This window comes from Maniola jurtina, chromosome 19 (assembly GCF_905333055.1).
Source record: "Maniola jurtina chromosome 19, ilManJurt1.1, whole genome shotgun sequence".
Lineage (NCBI taxonomy): Eukaryota > Metazoa > Arthropoda > Insecta > Lepidoptera > Nymphalidae > Maniola > Maniola jurtina.
In genome coordinates, this window is record NC_060047.1 from 10,743,632 (window position 1) to 10,760,191 (window position 16,560).

The 16,560-nt window shown below is 37.9% G+C and overlaps 1 protein-coding gene and 1 long non-coding RNA gene across 2 annotated transcripts; one reads left to right on the forward strand and one right to left on the reverse strand.

Annotated features, from left to right (window-relative positions):
* Positions 1-4,610: 4,610 nt before the first annotated feature.
* On the reverse strand, positions 4,611-5,612 carry LOC123874830. The gene is made up of 2 exons (XR_006798014.1): positions 5,333-5,612; positions 4,611-4,982 (listed from the first exon to the last, which is right to left on the reverse strand). It is a non-coding gene; the product is annotated as an uncharacterized LOC123874830 (long non-coding RNA).
* A 3,447-nt stretch (positions 5,613-9,059) lies between these two features.
* On the forward strand, positions 9,060-10,961 carry LOC123875313. The gene has a single exon (XM_045921065.1). The coding sequence runs from the start codon at positions 9,060-9,062 to the stop codon at positions 10,959-10,961; it is 1,902 nt and encodes a 633-aa protein (XP_045777021.1).
* The last annotated feature ends 5,599 nt before the right edge of the window (positions 10,962-16,560 follow it).

The window sequence follows — 16,560 nt, forward strand, 5'->3', positions numbered from 1 at the left end:
GACGTGCAGCCTTGACAGGCTTTTTTTGAAGCGCTTTCTTACGCTTTACAGGAGGTTCCGGTTCAGATTCTGAATCTGACTGCCGCTTTTTTGATTTCTTCAATTTATTGAGTGATTTACTCTTTGAAGTTGAATTTGAAGTTATAGGTAATTCGTCATCCGAATTAAAAGGATTATTACTAAAGTTCGAAGCCCTGTTATAGAAAAAACATTTTTTTAATGTTGTTACATCATACTATTATCTAGTTCTGAAACAATTAAAGATTTTTTGGTGAAATGAAATTTAAACATGTATGTACTTAATGTAACTTTTTAAAATACTATTAGGTAAGAAGTTAATATTAAAAAAATATTATTTCTCTGTAGATGCAACAACTCTTTCATTAAAATATGTAAAAAATAAAAAAAATAAAAAAATACATACATACTGAAGCTAAACAACTGCTTTTTGAAATTTAAAAAATGATTTTTTAAGTGAATTAAGTAAACGTTTGCTCGTTGAAGTGCTCACAAAAGAAATGCGTAGTGAAAACAGTGCTTACAGAATTTAGGTTCTTCTAATAGTCAATCAATAAAGTCAAAAGTTCATAGTATTTGCATAGAATAATGACTCTTAAACATAAAAGTAATTAGAATGACATTCAAAGATCTCATTATTACACACATACATAAGATGCCGCATGCATGTTTAGGATTCCCTATTAGGAAGCAAACTGCAAATATGCAATCCTGCAATACGAGTCATTAGACACCGAAAAAGAATCACTTTTAGTTAACACATGATGTATCCCGACTATACCTACTTTGATATTATTTTTTAACACTCATGGCGTCTGTTCTGTATTTCTACATTAGATAAGTATGCATATTATGCACTATGTAGGTATAGTTTACAGCAGTTGAAATAGTGTAATGCCAAAATACAATATAATATTTCATTAGTTACTTACCAAAAGCGGATCGATTAATAATAATTTTATAAAAATTATCGCCCATTTAGAGAATAAAAAGTACTTATACTTACTTATATGAAATATGATTTTATCGGCAAAAATAGTTAGGTAGAAAGGTGTTAATGTAAATATTTTATGGAATAGTAGGTCTATCAACCGAACTCGATCTACTCTATGAGTCATGATAGCATAGTGATTAAGACGCCCGCTGCCTCCGGTTATAAGTCGGGCAGGGGTTCGATCCCGGGCATGCGCCTCTGACTCGGACACTTGCTTTAGTGGGATACCATAACACTAGAATGAATGAATGAATTGGATGAACCTTAATACTACAACACTTGAATTTTAACCTTCTATTATAAGAGTGTGGTTAGTAATTATTATTGATACTTATATACCGACATACTTACCTGTTCCGGCATAGCATGCTTTCCATCCTAAACTGACACACCACTTACCATGTTTTGAATACTTGAATAAATGAATGAATGAATGATTGAACGATCGTCTTTGAACCTTTATACCGCAACACTTGAATTTTCGATAAGGGAGTGTGGTTACTAATTATACTTATATTAATAAACTGACAAACGTACCTGTTCCGGTTTAGTATGCTTCCATCTTAAACTGACACACCACTTACCATGAGTTGAATACTCGAATAAATGAATGAATGAATGATTGAATGATTGATCGATTGTCTTTGAACCTTTATACCGCAACACTTGAATGTTCGGTAAAGGAGTGTGGTCACTAATTATACTTATATTAATAAACTGACAAACGTACCTGTTCTGGTTTAGTATGCTTCCATCTTAAACTGACACACCACTTACCATGAGTTGAATACTTGAATAAATGAATAAATGAATGATTGAATAATTGAACGATCGTGTTTGAACCTTTATACCGCAACACTTGAATTTTTACTTTACGATAAAGGAGTGTGGTTACTAATTACTTATATTAATAAACTGACATATCTGTTCCGCTTTAACATGCTCCCATCTTAAACTGAACCTCCGCTTAACATAAATTTGAGATGAGTGCTACATTAATTGCATTAGGTAGGTTCTTAAGGGTTCCAGTACAAAATATAAATTATTCTAAATAATCTAATCGATGCTTAAGAATATAATTTCTATAAAATATTCCAACTCAGTATCGTAACTAGTTGCATCACTTAAGAATGTGCTAAATCAACCATTGAATCATCTTTCTACATGAGTTAGTAACAATAACCTGATCATTCTCTTGTAACTGATATCTATTGTGAAAATATTGTGTGTTCTAGCTTAAGTCTTATAGATCCGGCGCGCGCTGGCGCGCCGCGTCATCTAGAGACTTGAGCTAGAACACACAATATTACCCTACTCATCTTATATTTTAGACCCCGTCGATCAAGAGACAAAAATTCGAGCATACCATATCGAATATCGATAGTATAAAGGCTTACCTAATTCCTAAAGTATTGCATACCATAAAATTAAACTAAAAAATAATGCATTTGGGTTACATTTATAGTGTGTTATCTCTTCTTATGTTTTATATCTTCTGTCTTACTCATCAGTGAGAATATGAACGTAACATACCTATGGATAGATAGAGGGCGTGTTCATAGGCCACGTCTGCCGCAGAACTGATGGCCGCTGGGGCAGACGTGTTCTGGAGGGAGAGACCGCGTACCAGCAGGTGACGACCTCCGACCAGCTGGATTGACGACCTTAAGAGGATAGCGGGAAGTGGGTGGATGAGGAAGGCGGAGGATCGTGTGTGGTGGCGCGCTTTCGGGAAGGCCTATGTCCAGCAGTGGATGCAAACAGGCTGATTGATTGATTTATTGGACCATTTGATTTGGATTTTTGATTGATGATTGATTTATTGGACCATATTAAAAAATGGGCTTTGCTATCGGCCAAGGCGACGATGTTAACCGTTAGGTACTATGTAGAGATAATAATGATTTGCATCATAATTAAAGAAATCACAGTATTTTCAAAAACGTTGAGTATCTACAGAGATATAAATCAATTAAAACTGTATACAAAGTATCAGGTTGGAAGCTGCTTTGGCACTGCGCCAGTATGCATCTAAAAGAACGACAATTCGGATCGCAATAGCCTGCATAAATGCACCAGTTTGACGTATCGATCCGCAGATGAGATGCATTTGAATAGTCGATGTATGTACCGTAAAAGTTTTGCAACTTTTAATAATCAATTAACCTTTATTATGTAGGTTTTTGAAGATCCCGTGGGAACTGTTTAATTTTCCGGGATAAAAAGTTTATAAATCACTGATTTGTAAAAATTTTCAAAAGAAAAATAAAACCAACTTCAAAAACTACAAGCACTAAAAAGTAAAAAATAATTTTTGTTTCTACACGTGTAATGTACGAGTATGTATGAAGTCGAGCGAGCATAATAAAAGAAACTAGAAATCCAAGTGTGAAGCTCGCCCGATTTCATACATACATTACACGTGTAGAAACAAAAATATTTTTTTTACTTTTTAGTTCTTGTGGTTTTTGAAGTCTGTTTTATTTTTCTTTTGAAAATTTTTTATTTCACAATTTTTTATTAACACCACTGTACTATATATAAATAAGCTATGCCCAGTTAAAACCGATGTTTACTGCTATTTAAGTACACTGATCGCGAGCAATTTACTCTTATCCATTGAGGAGTTCTGTTCTCCATCTCCTAAGATATTCACCAGCTCTTCACCATATGGGACCACCTGCAAAATACCATTTAAAAAGAAATCCAAATCGGTGCAGGCGTCTTTGAGTAATCGGGAAACATACATAAAAAATATAAAAAAAAGATTCCGACGAATTGAGAAACTCCTTTTTTGAAGTCGGTTAAAAACAGTAGATATTCCTAATATACTCGAAACTGCTTTTAAACCTAGTACCTTTTGATCTATACCATACCAGAGAGCGTTTAGTCCATTTCGGTCACAATAAAACCAGTCTGCTTTGTGTAGTATATAAACAAAAGCGTGAGTGTAAATTACGCACAACATTTATCACCCGGGTCCGTCCGTGCCACAATAATGCGGTTGACTTCATCTTCGAATAATTCTCTTTGTTCTTTGCAGATGGCTGTTGCCGTTTTTTTGTGTGGTACAAGGCCTGAACTTACATCATATGCAGTTATTGGTACAGTATCACAAATCTAGACTAGAATTTTTTTTTCTCTCGTCTGGCTTAACAAAGATTAGCCAATGTCAAGTTTGTAGTTATTTGTAACAAATTAGTTAAACTATAGAAGTGTGGACCCCGTCTGTGCCGGCGCTCGCCGACATACGCACGGCACCCCCTTAGAGCGCTTTCCAGTCAGATTTAACAAAAAAAACACTCCAAAAAGGCAGAGCACGACCGCCAGCTAACAGCAACACAGACGAAGTCCGACTAGAATATTTCAATCGCCTTGAAGTATATTATTAAAACTTTACCTATCCATTTTATATTGATTCTGCTATATTGTTATACTAACTCATAGCAACAGCTTTAATTAAGTCTTAACTCTTAGTTGTAGTGGAAAGGGATTAAGTAAATTAGTCATGTGTTCTGTAATTAATCAGATCATGTACAATAGTTGCTGTCTATTAAGTAATATACAGATACATTATATATCATACAGTCTCCAAGTATTCAATTTCAACAAATGACACTGTTTGTTTCTTTTTTAGTTTCATCGAGTGTCAAATCACAACGGTCCCAAAGAAGTTTCATCGAGTTTCAAATCACAACGGCCCCAAAGAAGTTTCATCGAGTTTCAAATCACAACTGTCCCAAAGAAGTTTCATCGAGTTTCAAATCACAACGGTCCCAAAAAAGTTTCATCAAGTTTCAAACCACAACCGCCCCAAAGAAGTTTCACTTCAAAATAGCTATTGCCACTGAAGTTTATGACTTGGTCTGCAGTCCCAGAGTCGTACATCACCGCGTGTCGTTAAGGGCAGGAGGTGGTCCGATAAATCAGGGGCCGTCGTCTACGCCGCTCGCACGCCCGCTAATGCGTGCTCTGTAATGAATGAGATCATGTACAATAGTTGCTGTCTTTTAGGTAATGCACAGAAGGTATTATTTAACTATACTTACTTTTGTCTAATAATTTTTGGGTTCCGTACCCGGAGAGTGATAACGGATAATAAGCGTCCGTTATTCGTCCGTCCATCTATCTATCAGCGGGCTGTATTTCGTGAACCGTAATAGGTAGAGAGGGAAAATTTTCACAGAATGTGTATTTATTTCTATTGCTGCTATAAAAACTTCAAAACAGCCAAAATAGTAGCTCTTCACTGCTGCATCTCGCTCAAGTTTCAAACGCATTAGAAGAAAACATCATAAAATGCAGCGCACATAGCAAAACTTTGCTCCACACTTAAAGTAATAACGTCATCTATTCCCGCCTTAGCGTCCTGACTCCGGACTGCACTGCGATCCGTCAAACTGCTGTATTAATTCAGACAATTGCAATTCGAACTGTCGTTGTTTTAGGCACGTACTGGCGATTCGCCAAAGCCGTTTCGAAGTCCAATACTTCGGATACAGGTTAAATTGATTTATTGGTCCATGTATAGACGTTTGCGATGAAAAATTCCTCGTAACGATTTGAATTCTTACTATACCGTAGCATTGTGATCGAAGATGGAGCAGAGTACATAATGCAGTTGCATCGGCATCACACTTCACACTAATATTATAAAGGCGAAAGTTTGTGTGTGTGTGTGTGTGTGTGTGTGTGTGTGTGTGTGTGTGTGTGTGTGTGTGTGTGTGTGTGTGTGTGTGTGTGTGTGTGTGTGTGTGTGTGTTTGTTACTCCTTCACGCAAAAACTACTGGACGGATTTGGCTGAAATTTGGAACGGAGATAGATAATATCCTAGATTAGCACAAAGGCTACTTTTTATCCCGGAACACTAAAGAGTTCCTACGGGATTTCGAAAAACCTAAATCCACGCGGACGAAGTCGCGGGCGTCAGCTAGTATTATATACATCAGTTGAGTAGCTTTTAGCTGTAACTGCATTAGGTACCTGTATAAAACATTTGCACGCCATTACTTTACGGCAAATGTGGTGATCCTACTAAATGGATGATTGTAATATCTTTGTTAACCTGCATTTAGAGCAAATAAATGATTGGTTGATTGATTGAAGTTTTTTTTAATAGATCCTGTTGAAATTTCTTAAAATCTTTAGTTAATACTAGTTTTTTTTGCCGGGTTGTGCCACGCATGACACAGTTTATTCTGGTGCTTCTTCTGCTTGAGGTCTCTTGACTTTACTTCTCAAGTATTAGAGGCGCCGGGATATCCTAACCCGTAGGTATAACTGGCACCTAATGACGCGTGGCACAGGTTTCAAAAATAAAGTGTTTCTTTCTTTACATAGTAATTAAGGAGAGCTGTAATCATACTAATATTATTAATTATGCGAAAGTGTGTCTGTCTGTCTGTTATCTTTCACGGCCAAACAGATTAACCGATTTTGATGTTTGGTACGGAGTTAGCTTACGTCCAGGGGACGGACGGCACTTTTTGTCCTGGAAAATTAAAGAGTTCCCACGGGTTTTTTAACGCCCATATCCGTTTAACTGATTTATTCAAAATTTGGTGCAAAGGTAGCTTAATTACATAGTAAGCAACTTTTTATCCTGGAAAATCAAATAGTTCCTTCGGGATTTATAAAAACCTTGTTTGCGCCATTTCTCTCTCTCTCTCTCGCACTCCTATAAACCTAATTATCCATCGCACTCCGTCCCTTCGCGCACATTCGAAAACTCACACGCAAGATTCAACGCCAGTCGCTAAAACCGCATGTCACCGATCGATCGTGTGTAAACCGCAACGCGCTGCGCGCAAATAAATAAACCCACGTTTTTCACGCAAAAATCGAGCCAAAATAAAGTGGAGTGCTGTGCTGTGAGCCGTAAGAAGGGAAGACTGAAGATAAGAAGCGAGCGAAAGACCATCCTGTAAGTGCTCCCTTATTCCTCTTTTGTCCAGCAAATTTTAGCCGCCACGCCGTCCGCCATTATTCTAAACTTCGCCACTCGAATTTTCCTTTGTCTCAACCCGCTAGCGCAACCAAAAGTTTGGTCCTTAACGAACCTTGGATGGAACCATTTCTTAATAATAATATTCTATTTTGGCCACAAATATTGGCCACTTCAATATTTTTATAATATTTCACGCAATTAACGCAACGCAGGTCCTTCGGTAAAATCTCTTGATTAAAGTATACTTATACTTATTTCGCATACGCAAATTACAGGGAAAATCGAGTGTACCTATTTATTATAGTATTAATTACTACGCAACGCTATAGAACGATATTAATATATCGTATCATTTAAAACGCAGAAAAGACTTTCTTACAGTGCAATATTTACAGTGCAGTAGGTACCTACATACAGCGCAGTACATTTAAATCGAATCACAAAACCTAAATTAGTTCGCAAAAAAGTTAAGTGAATCACATAAGGTATAAATCGAATAGGTAAATTCCGTACGCCAAGTTGCTTTTACCTACACATCATAATTTATTTCCGACTGTAGGTACCGCCGTATTCTATTCAGAATGGAATAGGTACATGTTGTTTACGCTAACGAGCGACTTCAATAAGTTTATACCTACTTGTTATAAGACGTGATATTATACTCGCTTACCCACTTAAGTATAAAATTTAATTTTTACCTACAAGTACGGGTCGTATTAATTGAATCGGTAAGTAAGTACGTACTTTGTTCTCGCAAGCTGGATATTTTATTTCTATCTACCTACTTGGTTTCATTTTATTATTCACTTTACGTATTGTTTATGAATTGAATACCTACTTTGTGCCGCGGTTAATCTCGAGTTAAAAACATGTCGAAAGGAGAATGTTCAACCCCGAAGGTGAGTGCAGAGGTGTTAATTTTGGAAGCTCAGGTTGGGGCTTATTTTGCAAATATGCAGTCTATTTATAACGCATCGCAACATACGAAAAGTGAAGATGAAATTAAATACTTTTTGTCGAAAGCCGCTAATATAAATAATTTACGCACAGAATACATAAACCTTGTTAAGGATTTAAATATGGCTCGTATCCGCAATAATCCAGAATATGTCGCAAATTTTCAATCTTTAATTGCATTCGAAGATCTGTTTTCGTCCGTTCAATATAAGTTGAATGAATGTGCGCCTTCCACATCAACGCCGAATAATTACCCAGTTGTGACGTCATGGAAGCCTAAAGTAAAATTGCCACCCATAACTTTACCTAAGTTTAATGGAGATATAAAACAATGGACTATCTTTTATGAATGTTTTAATACCACAATTCACAAAAATAAAGAACTTAGTAGTTCTGAAAAATTGCATTATTTATTAGGCCAACTCTCGGATACCGCCTTGACGTCCATAGCTGGAATCGAACCCGCTGGAGAAAACTATGAGCTTATTTACTCAACGTTGGTGGATAAATATCAGGATATCCGCGCTTTAGGTTATAGCTATCTAGATCAAGTGCTTAACTTTAAACAGTTACAATCATCGCATAATTTAAACTCGTTTTTAGATGTTTGTGGGACATCAATCGCAGCATTTGGAAAGTTGGATATAAAAAATAAGGCTGACTTTATTTATTTATATTTAGCTTTAAAAAAGGTAGATAAGGAGACTGCCCGCTTGTATGAAAATTATATACGCTCTGAAAAAGTACCTACTTTTGATAATTTTATTAAATTTATAAAGGAACAAGCTAAAATAAATGATAGAATTCCTGAGAACTCTCACCGCACGCCAAGTGAAAATAAAAATTGGCGCCAACGTACAATCCCTTCGCCACGAAATATACCCTCTTCAAGTACATCTAAATCATTTGTTATTTCGGCTGATAATAAGAATCAGTGTTGCCCGCTTTGTAAAACTGATACGCACAAACATTTTTACCGCTGTCCTAAATTTTTAAAATTGACGCCGCAAGAACGATATAAGGTAGTGAAAGCTAACCAATCCTGCACAGTATGTTTGTCATTCCTGCATAAAAACCGGTTATGCCGTTCGGATAAATCCTGTTTTTCCTGTATGAACCCATACCACCACACTCTGCTCCATATGTCTAGTCCAAACGAAACTTCTGGACCTAAGGGTGATCGCACACCTGCAGATAAGGGTGATCGCACATCTGCGGACCCTTCGGATACAAAATCACAAAGTCAAACTGCAGTCTCGCTTTGCTCGCTTAATACTAGTATACCAATGCGCACAACCGTTTTGCTGGCAACTGCGTGCGTCCGCGTTTTAGACTCACGTGGGACAGAAAACACTCTCAAATGTCTTATTGACAATGCATCGCAACACAACTATATAACAAATGATTGTGTCAAACGCTTAAATTTACATATAGAGAACCTGACACATCCCGCGTCTGTGAACGGGTTTGGGGGTACCTCTAGCAAAATTAAGGGTATAAGTCGCATAACAATATTTTCACGCTTTAATAATAAATCATATTCGCTCACGCCGTTGATTGTTGACAAAATCACAGATCACTTACCTACATCGCCAGTAGAAAGGTCGCTGCTCAATTATTTAGAGAGAGTACCACTCGCAGACAATACCTATCACCTTCCAAGTAAGGTTGATATGATTTTAGGCGCGCAAATGTTTACGCAAATTCTGCTATCAGGCCGCGTTGCGGCTCCGCCTGGTATGCCTCACGCTTTACAAACCACGCTTGGATATATTTTAATGGGCACAGCCCCGCTAACGCAATCAGTTTCCCCTTCGCAAACGCAAACGCTGTGTGCTATTACTAATGAACGCTTAGATAATTCTTTACGCAATTTTTTTGAATTGGAGGATGTACCTTCCCCTAAGAGTAATTTCCTTAGCACGGAAGAACAAGAATGCGAAGATATTTATAAAAATACGACAGAACGCGATTCTCACGGTCGATATATCGTAGCTTTGCCGTTTAAGTCCGACCCTAGTGTGTTGGGTAACGCTTCGCTAAACGCAGAAAAACGCTTTAATTATTTAGAACGCAAATTAGAAAAATCACCTTCTTTACGCGACGCTTATAATAACATTATTGATGAATATCTGGAGAAAGACTACTTGAGTCCAGTAACGCAAACTTGCTCTGACGTACAATACGTTATTCCGCACCACGGTGTTCAACGCGACGATAAAGTTTCTACTAAAGTCAGAATCGTTCTGGATGCTTCTGCCGTTGAAAATGACACAAGCTTAAACTCGCTATTACATAAAGGTCCTAATTTACAATCGGATTTATTTATGCTATTACTAAATTTTCGCTTATTTAAAATTGCTATTTGTGCAGACATCAAACAGATGTATTTACAATTAAAAGTTCATCCAGAATTTTATAAATTTCAAAGAATTTTTTATCGCTTTTGCAAAGATAATCCTTTGCAATTATTTGAATTTAAACGCGTATGCTTTGGCCTCGCTTCAAGTCCCTTTCTTGCGCTTCGCACATTAAAGCAGTTAGCTGAAGATGAAGGCAAAAAATACCCTTTAGCTGCTGCCGTAATAAATGCAGGTCAATTTTACATGGATGACGTCATATGTTCAACGCACACCGTAGAAGACGCAATTGAGTTGGCCGACCAATTATCGGAAATGTTCGCAGCGGGTTGCTTCGATTTATTAAAATGGTCGAGCAATTCATCGCAATTTCTTGAACATTATCCTAAAGAACTTTTGCACCCTTCGCTTGCTATTAGTTTTGAACCCGAATCTAGTCAGAAGGTTTTAGGGGTTAAGTGGGAACCTCATAAAGATTTGTTTACCTTTGACTTTGCACCTAAAGAAATGAAATGCACTAAACGCAACATGTTGTCGGTCATTGCTCAGTTATTTGACGTTCTCGGATTTGTAGCACCTGTAATATTATTCGCAAAATTACTAATTAAAGAGCTTTGGCTTTTGAAAATTGACTGGGACGAGGAGCCTCCCGCACATATTGCACAAACTTGGCTAAAATTCTAAAGCGAGTTACACATTTTATCTCAAATATCGATACCTAGACATGTCGGTATAACGCAAAACTGTGAAGTAAATTTAATTGCTTTCTCGGATGCAAGTGAAAAGGCTTATGGTGCAGTCTTATATATTCACGCAAGCACACCAAACGGAATCGTTGTTAGTTTACTCTGTGCCAAGTCCAAGGTTGCACCAATTAAAACAGTATCGCTTGCTCGCTTGGAACTATGTGCAGCTTATTTGCTTTCTAAGTTGGTACGCGCTGTGTTGACAAATTATTGTTCTCGCGTTACTATTGCTCGCACATACGCATTCTCAGACTCGACAGTCGCTCTCAACTGGATAAATTCCAGTCCGCATAAACTAAAAACATTCGTCGCTAATCGGGTATCGAAAATTCAAAATAATTTAGCCCCGGAAAACTTCTTTCACGTTTCTGGTAAAGAAAACCCAAGTGACTGTTTGTCTCGTGGTTTAACTCCCGCTCAACTTGCTTCTCATCCTTTATGGTTTAACGGCCCAACTTGGATGCGCGAAAGCTGTAAAGATTGGCCCGTTAAGCAATTCGCTCCAGATTTAAACGAGTTACCTGAGACTAAAACAGTCGTATTAAATAATGTCTTACCAGAAAAGCCTCTTATATTGGCTATCGCGGAACGCTCGTCCAATTGGTCGAAATTGCTACGCATCTTTGTGTACATTTTACGTTTTTCTAAACGCATAATTACTCGCGGATTAATAACCGCAGAGGACTTAAATGCCGCTGAATTGTTTATCATTCGCTCGCTTCAAGAAGTTTATTTCTCTGAATATATAGAAGCCTTAAACAAAGGTACGGCTTTACCGCGCGCTATAAGAAAATTACGTCCCATATTAGTAGACGGAATTATACGCGTTGGTGGACGTTTATCTGCCTGCAAGGATATTTCGTTTGATCATAAACATCCTATTTTGCTTCCTAGCAAGGATCATATTGTTAATTTAATTATCGAATACGTTCATCGCATTAGTTGTCACGCGGGACCGCAACTCACATTATGTTTATTACGCAAAAAATATTGGATCCTGTCCGCACGGAGAATCGTCCGCGCTCGCATACATGCCTGCGTTCCTTGTTTCAAAACTCGGCCGACACCTTACCAGGCACCGGTTATGGCTGACCTACCTGCATGTAGGTTGGATATTTCTAAGCCATTCGCGCATACTGGAATAGATTATTGTGGCCCCTTTTATACAACACTCGCTAGAGGACGCGGTATAAAAAGTCACAAAGCTTATGTTTGTGTTTTCATTTGCTTAACTACGCGAGCCGTTCATGTGGAGGTCGCACCTGACTTAACTACGGAGTCATTTCTAAATGCTTTGAAAAGGTTTCTTAGTAGAAAGGGCCCGATTCAGCGGATCTGGACGGACCACGGCAGTAACTTCGTTTGTGCCAAATCCTACTTAAACGAGGTTTATGAATTCTTGAATACAACTTATGATAACGCCTTTAAAAATGAACTCGCAAATAATCGCATTTCGTGGACGATGATTCCGCCCAACGGCCCTCATTTTGGCGGGGGATGGGAATCGACAGTTAAATCCTTTAAAACGCATCTATTTAGAGTCATAGGTTCACAGATATTGACTTATGAAGAACTACTTACGGTGTTGTGTCAAATTGAAGCTTTGCTTAACTCGCGACCACTCGGAATGCTTAGTGAGGATCCAACGGAGCCCTTACCAATCACGCCAGCTCACTTTTTGAACACAGCACCTCTCCAAGTTCTGCCAGCTGCAGACGTCGCTAACGAAAATTCTCGCTTACTCTCACGCTTTTCGCTTTTAGATAAATTAGTACAATCATATTGGAAACGCTGGCGAGAAGAATATTTACAAACGCTACAGGTTCGAGCAAAATGGAATACGGAATCTCGACCAGTAAAAGTCGGTACAATAGTTTTAATCAATCAGAATTGCGCACCACTGCACTGGCCGTTAGGCAAAGTCGAGAAAGTCTTTCCAGGCCCAGATGGCCGTATTAGAGTCGCTTTAGTTAGAACAAAGAATGGTACACTCGAACGACCTGTAGTGCGCTTATGCCCACTTCCTGTTGAACTTAATAATTAATCTTTTCTAAGTTACGCAATTTATATTTTTTTGTTTCTAATTATTACTATTTAGTCTCTCTTAGATAATTAATGCTCAGTAAGGTTAATCGCTGTCCTAGTCATGGATATTTTAATGTTATATACTCTTTATTTAATAGTGTTTTCTTGAAACGACGTTTCAAGGGGCGGGAGCTATGTTTGCGCCATTTCTCTCTCTCTCTCTCGCACTCCTATAAACCTAATTATCCATCGCACTCCGTCCCTTCGCGCACATTCGAAAACTCACACGCAAGATTCAACGCCAGTCGCTAAAACCGCATGTCACCGATCGATCGTGTGTAAACCGCAACGCGCTGCGCGCAAATAAATAAACCCACGTTTTTCACGCAAAAATCGAGCCAAAATAAAGTGGAGTGCTGTGCTGTGAGCCGTAAGAAGGGAAGACTGAAGATAAGAAGCGAGCGAAAGACCATCCTGTAAGTGCTCCCTTATTCCTCTTTTGTCCAGCAAATTTTAGCCGCCACGCCGTCCGCCATTATTCTAAACTTCGCCACTCGAATTTTCCTTTGTCTCAACCCGCTAGCGCAACCAAACCTAAATCCACGCGGACGAAGTCGCGGACATCATCTAATCCATAAAATATCTGGTTCAAACACCAATAGCTCAAACTTTCCTCGTTAAAAAACCAGTCCACCGTAGTGCCTCATCATTTTCTAGCGAGTAATGGGCTGACGATGCAAAATTCCTTAATAACCTTCCTATACCGAGGAATAATCCAGCGAAGGTCAACAAAGGACGGTGAGATTCCCTTTTAATTAATTCAGAGTAATATTTCTAAAGTGTTTGAATAAAACCTGATTCTCATTAATGCTCAGCTACTTGGGTAAATTATTTTAAAGAGAGATTTTGGTTTTTAGGGTTCCGTACCCGCAGGAAGCCAACGGGACCCTCTTATTAAGACTCCGCTGTCCGTCCGTCTGTCTGTCAGTGATCTGTATCTCGTAATATGCAGACAGCTGAATTTTCATAGAATGTGTATTTCTATTGTCGCTATCACAATAAATAATAAGCATTTCAAAATGGTCACCATGAAAAAAAAAAGTGTTATTGCTTGTGCGATGGTACGGAACCCTTTGCGTGCAAGTCCAACTCGCCCTTGATCAATTTTTATTCAGCACTTTAGTTACGGCGCCCTTTAGCTATCCCGTAAGTCATCCTATAAGGGTTCCTTTTTTCCTTTTGAGATACGGAACCCTAAAAAACAAAAAAAAAAAAACATTTACAATGATCTACGTCAACCAGAGTAACGACAAAATAAACTTACGCGATATTAACAAAAGCAATTGCCCGGCAAAAGTCGCAACTCTGTCAAGCCCCCTTTGTGAAACCGCAATTTTACGACACTCACGACTAAATGCGTCCTAAATCGCTTCAATTCATTTGTTTCGTGTTCAAATCGCATTAGTTTAATTTTAGCCGTCGATTCCTGCGGTTGGCAATAATTATGCGGTGGATTTAGTCCGACTGCGGTTTTCTGGTAGCGCAGACAGACGACATTTTGAAGCTTCTCCGGGTTTAACAAATGTCTTGAAAGCTGTATCTCAAAATGAAATAAGAAATGCAATAGATATTTTATTATTAAAAATGTTGGTGTTTTCCTACTCTACAGGTGGCTACGCGCCGTACTAAGCTTAAAAGACCTAACTTATCTAAAAAAAGGAAATTTTAGAACAGACGTTTACTAAACGTATTTTATTGAATGTGTAGGCGCGAATTTTGTATCGGGTACTCTTTTTTGTATAAAATAGTAATTGTATGTGAACACTCGCATACTACTCAATTACACCTGTCATACACTAAATTATCTTGATACACGAAAATCCATGCACGTTTTCATCGCATGTCTACTGAAGCCAGGGCTAAGAATGAAATCTTAACTGTCCGCATGAGGACTTGAGACAAACGATGACCCTGCGACGACTGAGCAGTCATTAATCATAATTAGTGCGGTTTTCCGTGGAAAAGTCGCGCGTTTGCGCTGGTTTACCTATTTATGGTTATAGACTTTTAACGAAAATATGATTTTGTTTATTTTAACGCGCTCCATCAGCTTGAAACACGAAAATCTATGCATGTTTTCAACGCATGTCTACTGAATCCAGTGCTAAGAGTGAAATGTAAACTGTCCGCATGGGGACTTGCGTCACTTGAGACAAACGATGACCCTGCGACGACTGAGCAGTCATTAATCACAATTAGTGCGGTTTTCCGTGGAAAAGTCGCAAGTTTGCGCTGGCTTACCTATTTATGATTATAGACTTTTAGTTGCAATATAATGTTGACCAATATTATTTCGGAACAAATTGTATTAAGTACGGAAGTATACTGTAAGTATCTACCAACCCGCTTGGCCAACGTGGTGGATTATGGCCATATCTTTCTCATTGTGAGAGGAGACCCGTTCTCAGTAGTGAGCCGGCAATAGGTTGATCATGACGACTGTAAGAGTACAAAGCTTAAATTGCTCAGTCTTGTTAATTATCTAGGTAATTTACTTTATCAAAAACTAAATGATGCCCGCGACTTCCACACAGATATAGTTTTTTTTTACCCCCGACCCAAAAAGAGGGGCGTTATAAGTTTCACGTGTGTATCTGTCTGTGGCAACGTAGCTCCTAAACTAATGAACCGATTTTAATTTAGTTTTTTTGTTTGAAAGGTGGCTTGATCGAAAGTGTTCTTAGCTATAATCCAAGAAAATCGGTCCAGCCGTTTGAAAGTTATCAGCTCTTTTCTAGTTACGGTAACCTTCACTTGTCGGGGGCGTTATACATTTTTAATTTACACTTGTTCATATTTTATAAAATTAGTATGGATGGATGTAGCTTTTGCTCGCGGCTTTTTGCGCGTGAATTTTATTTTATTTTAATCCCGTAGGATTATTTTGCTTTACCATTTCGTCAAAAACTGTTCAAATGTATCACCGACAGATAGACACACTTGTATAGATCGCATTTGTAACATATTTAACAGGGCTCTCTCCGTCCCTCGTTTCATACAACCGTAGTTCCAATTTCATTTGAATATTAAGCAACCAAAGTCCATGAAATTTTGCAGACATATTCTAGAAACTAATATCTGTGTCTGTGGTGTTTTAGATTTTTCTAAAAATATGTAGTTTTAAAATTACAGGGGCTCAAAAATTTGTATGAAATTTTTTAAGACCGCGTAACTTTGAAACCGAATATTTTAACAGAAATCTGGAAAACCACAGACATAGATATTAGTTTCTAGAATATGTCTGCAAAATTTCATGGACTTTGGTTGCTTAATATTCAAATAAAATTGGAACTATGATTGTATGAAACGAGTGACGGAGAGAGCCCTCTTAACGACTGCTATCAAAACTAACAAAATAAAAAGTAAACCTAACCTCTAAAGACAATCAAAAGTACCTATATTTAAGTTAGAAAGCAATTAAAATATAAAATTAATGCAGTTATTAAAATCAA

Excerpts from the sequence above, each read along its gene's own strand:
- LOC123875313 (XM_045921065.1), top strand. The coding sequence starts at position 9,060 with ATGTCTAGTCCAAACGAAACTTCTGGACCTAAGGGTGATCGCACACCT.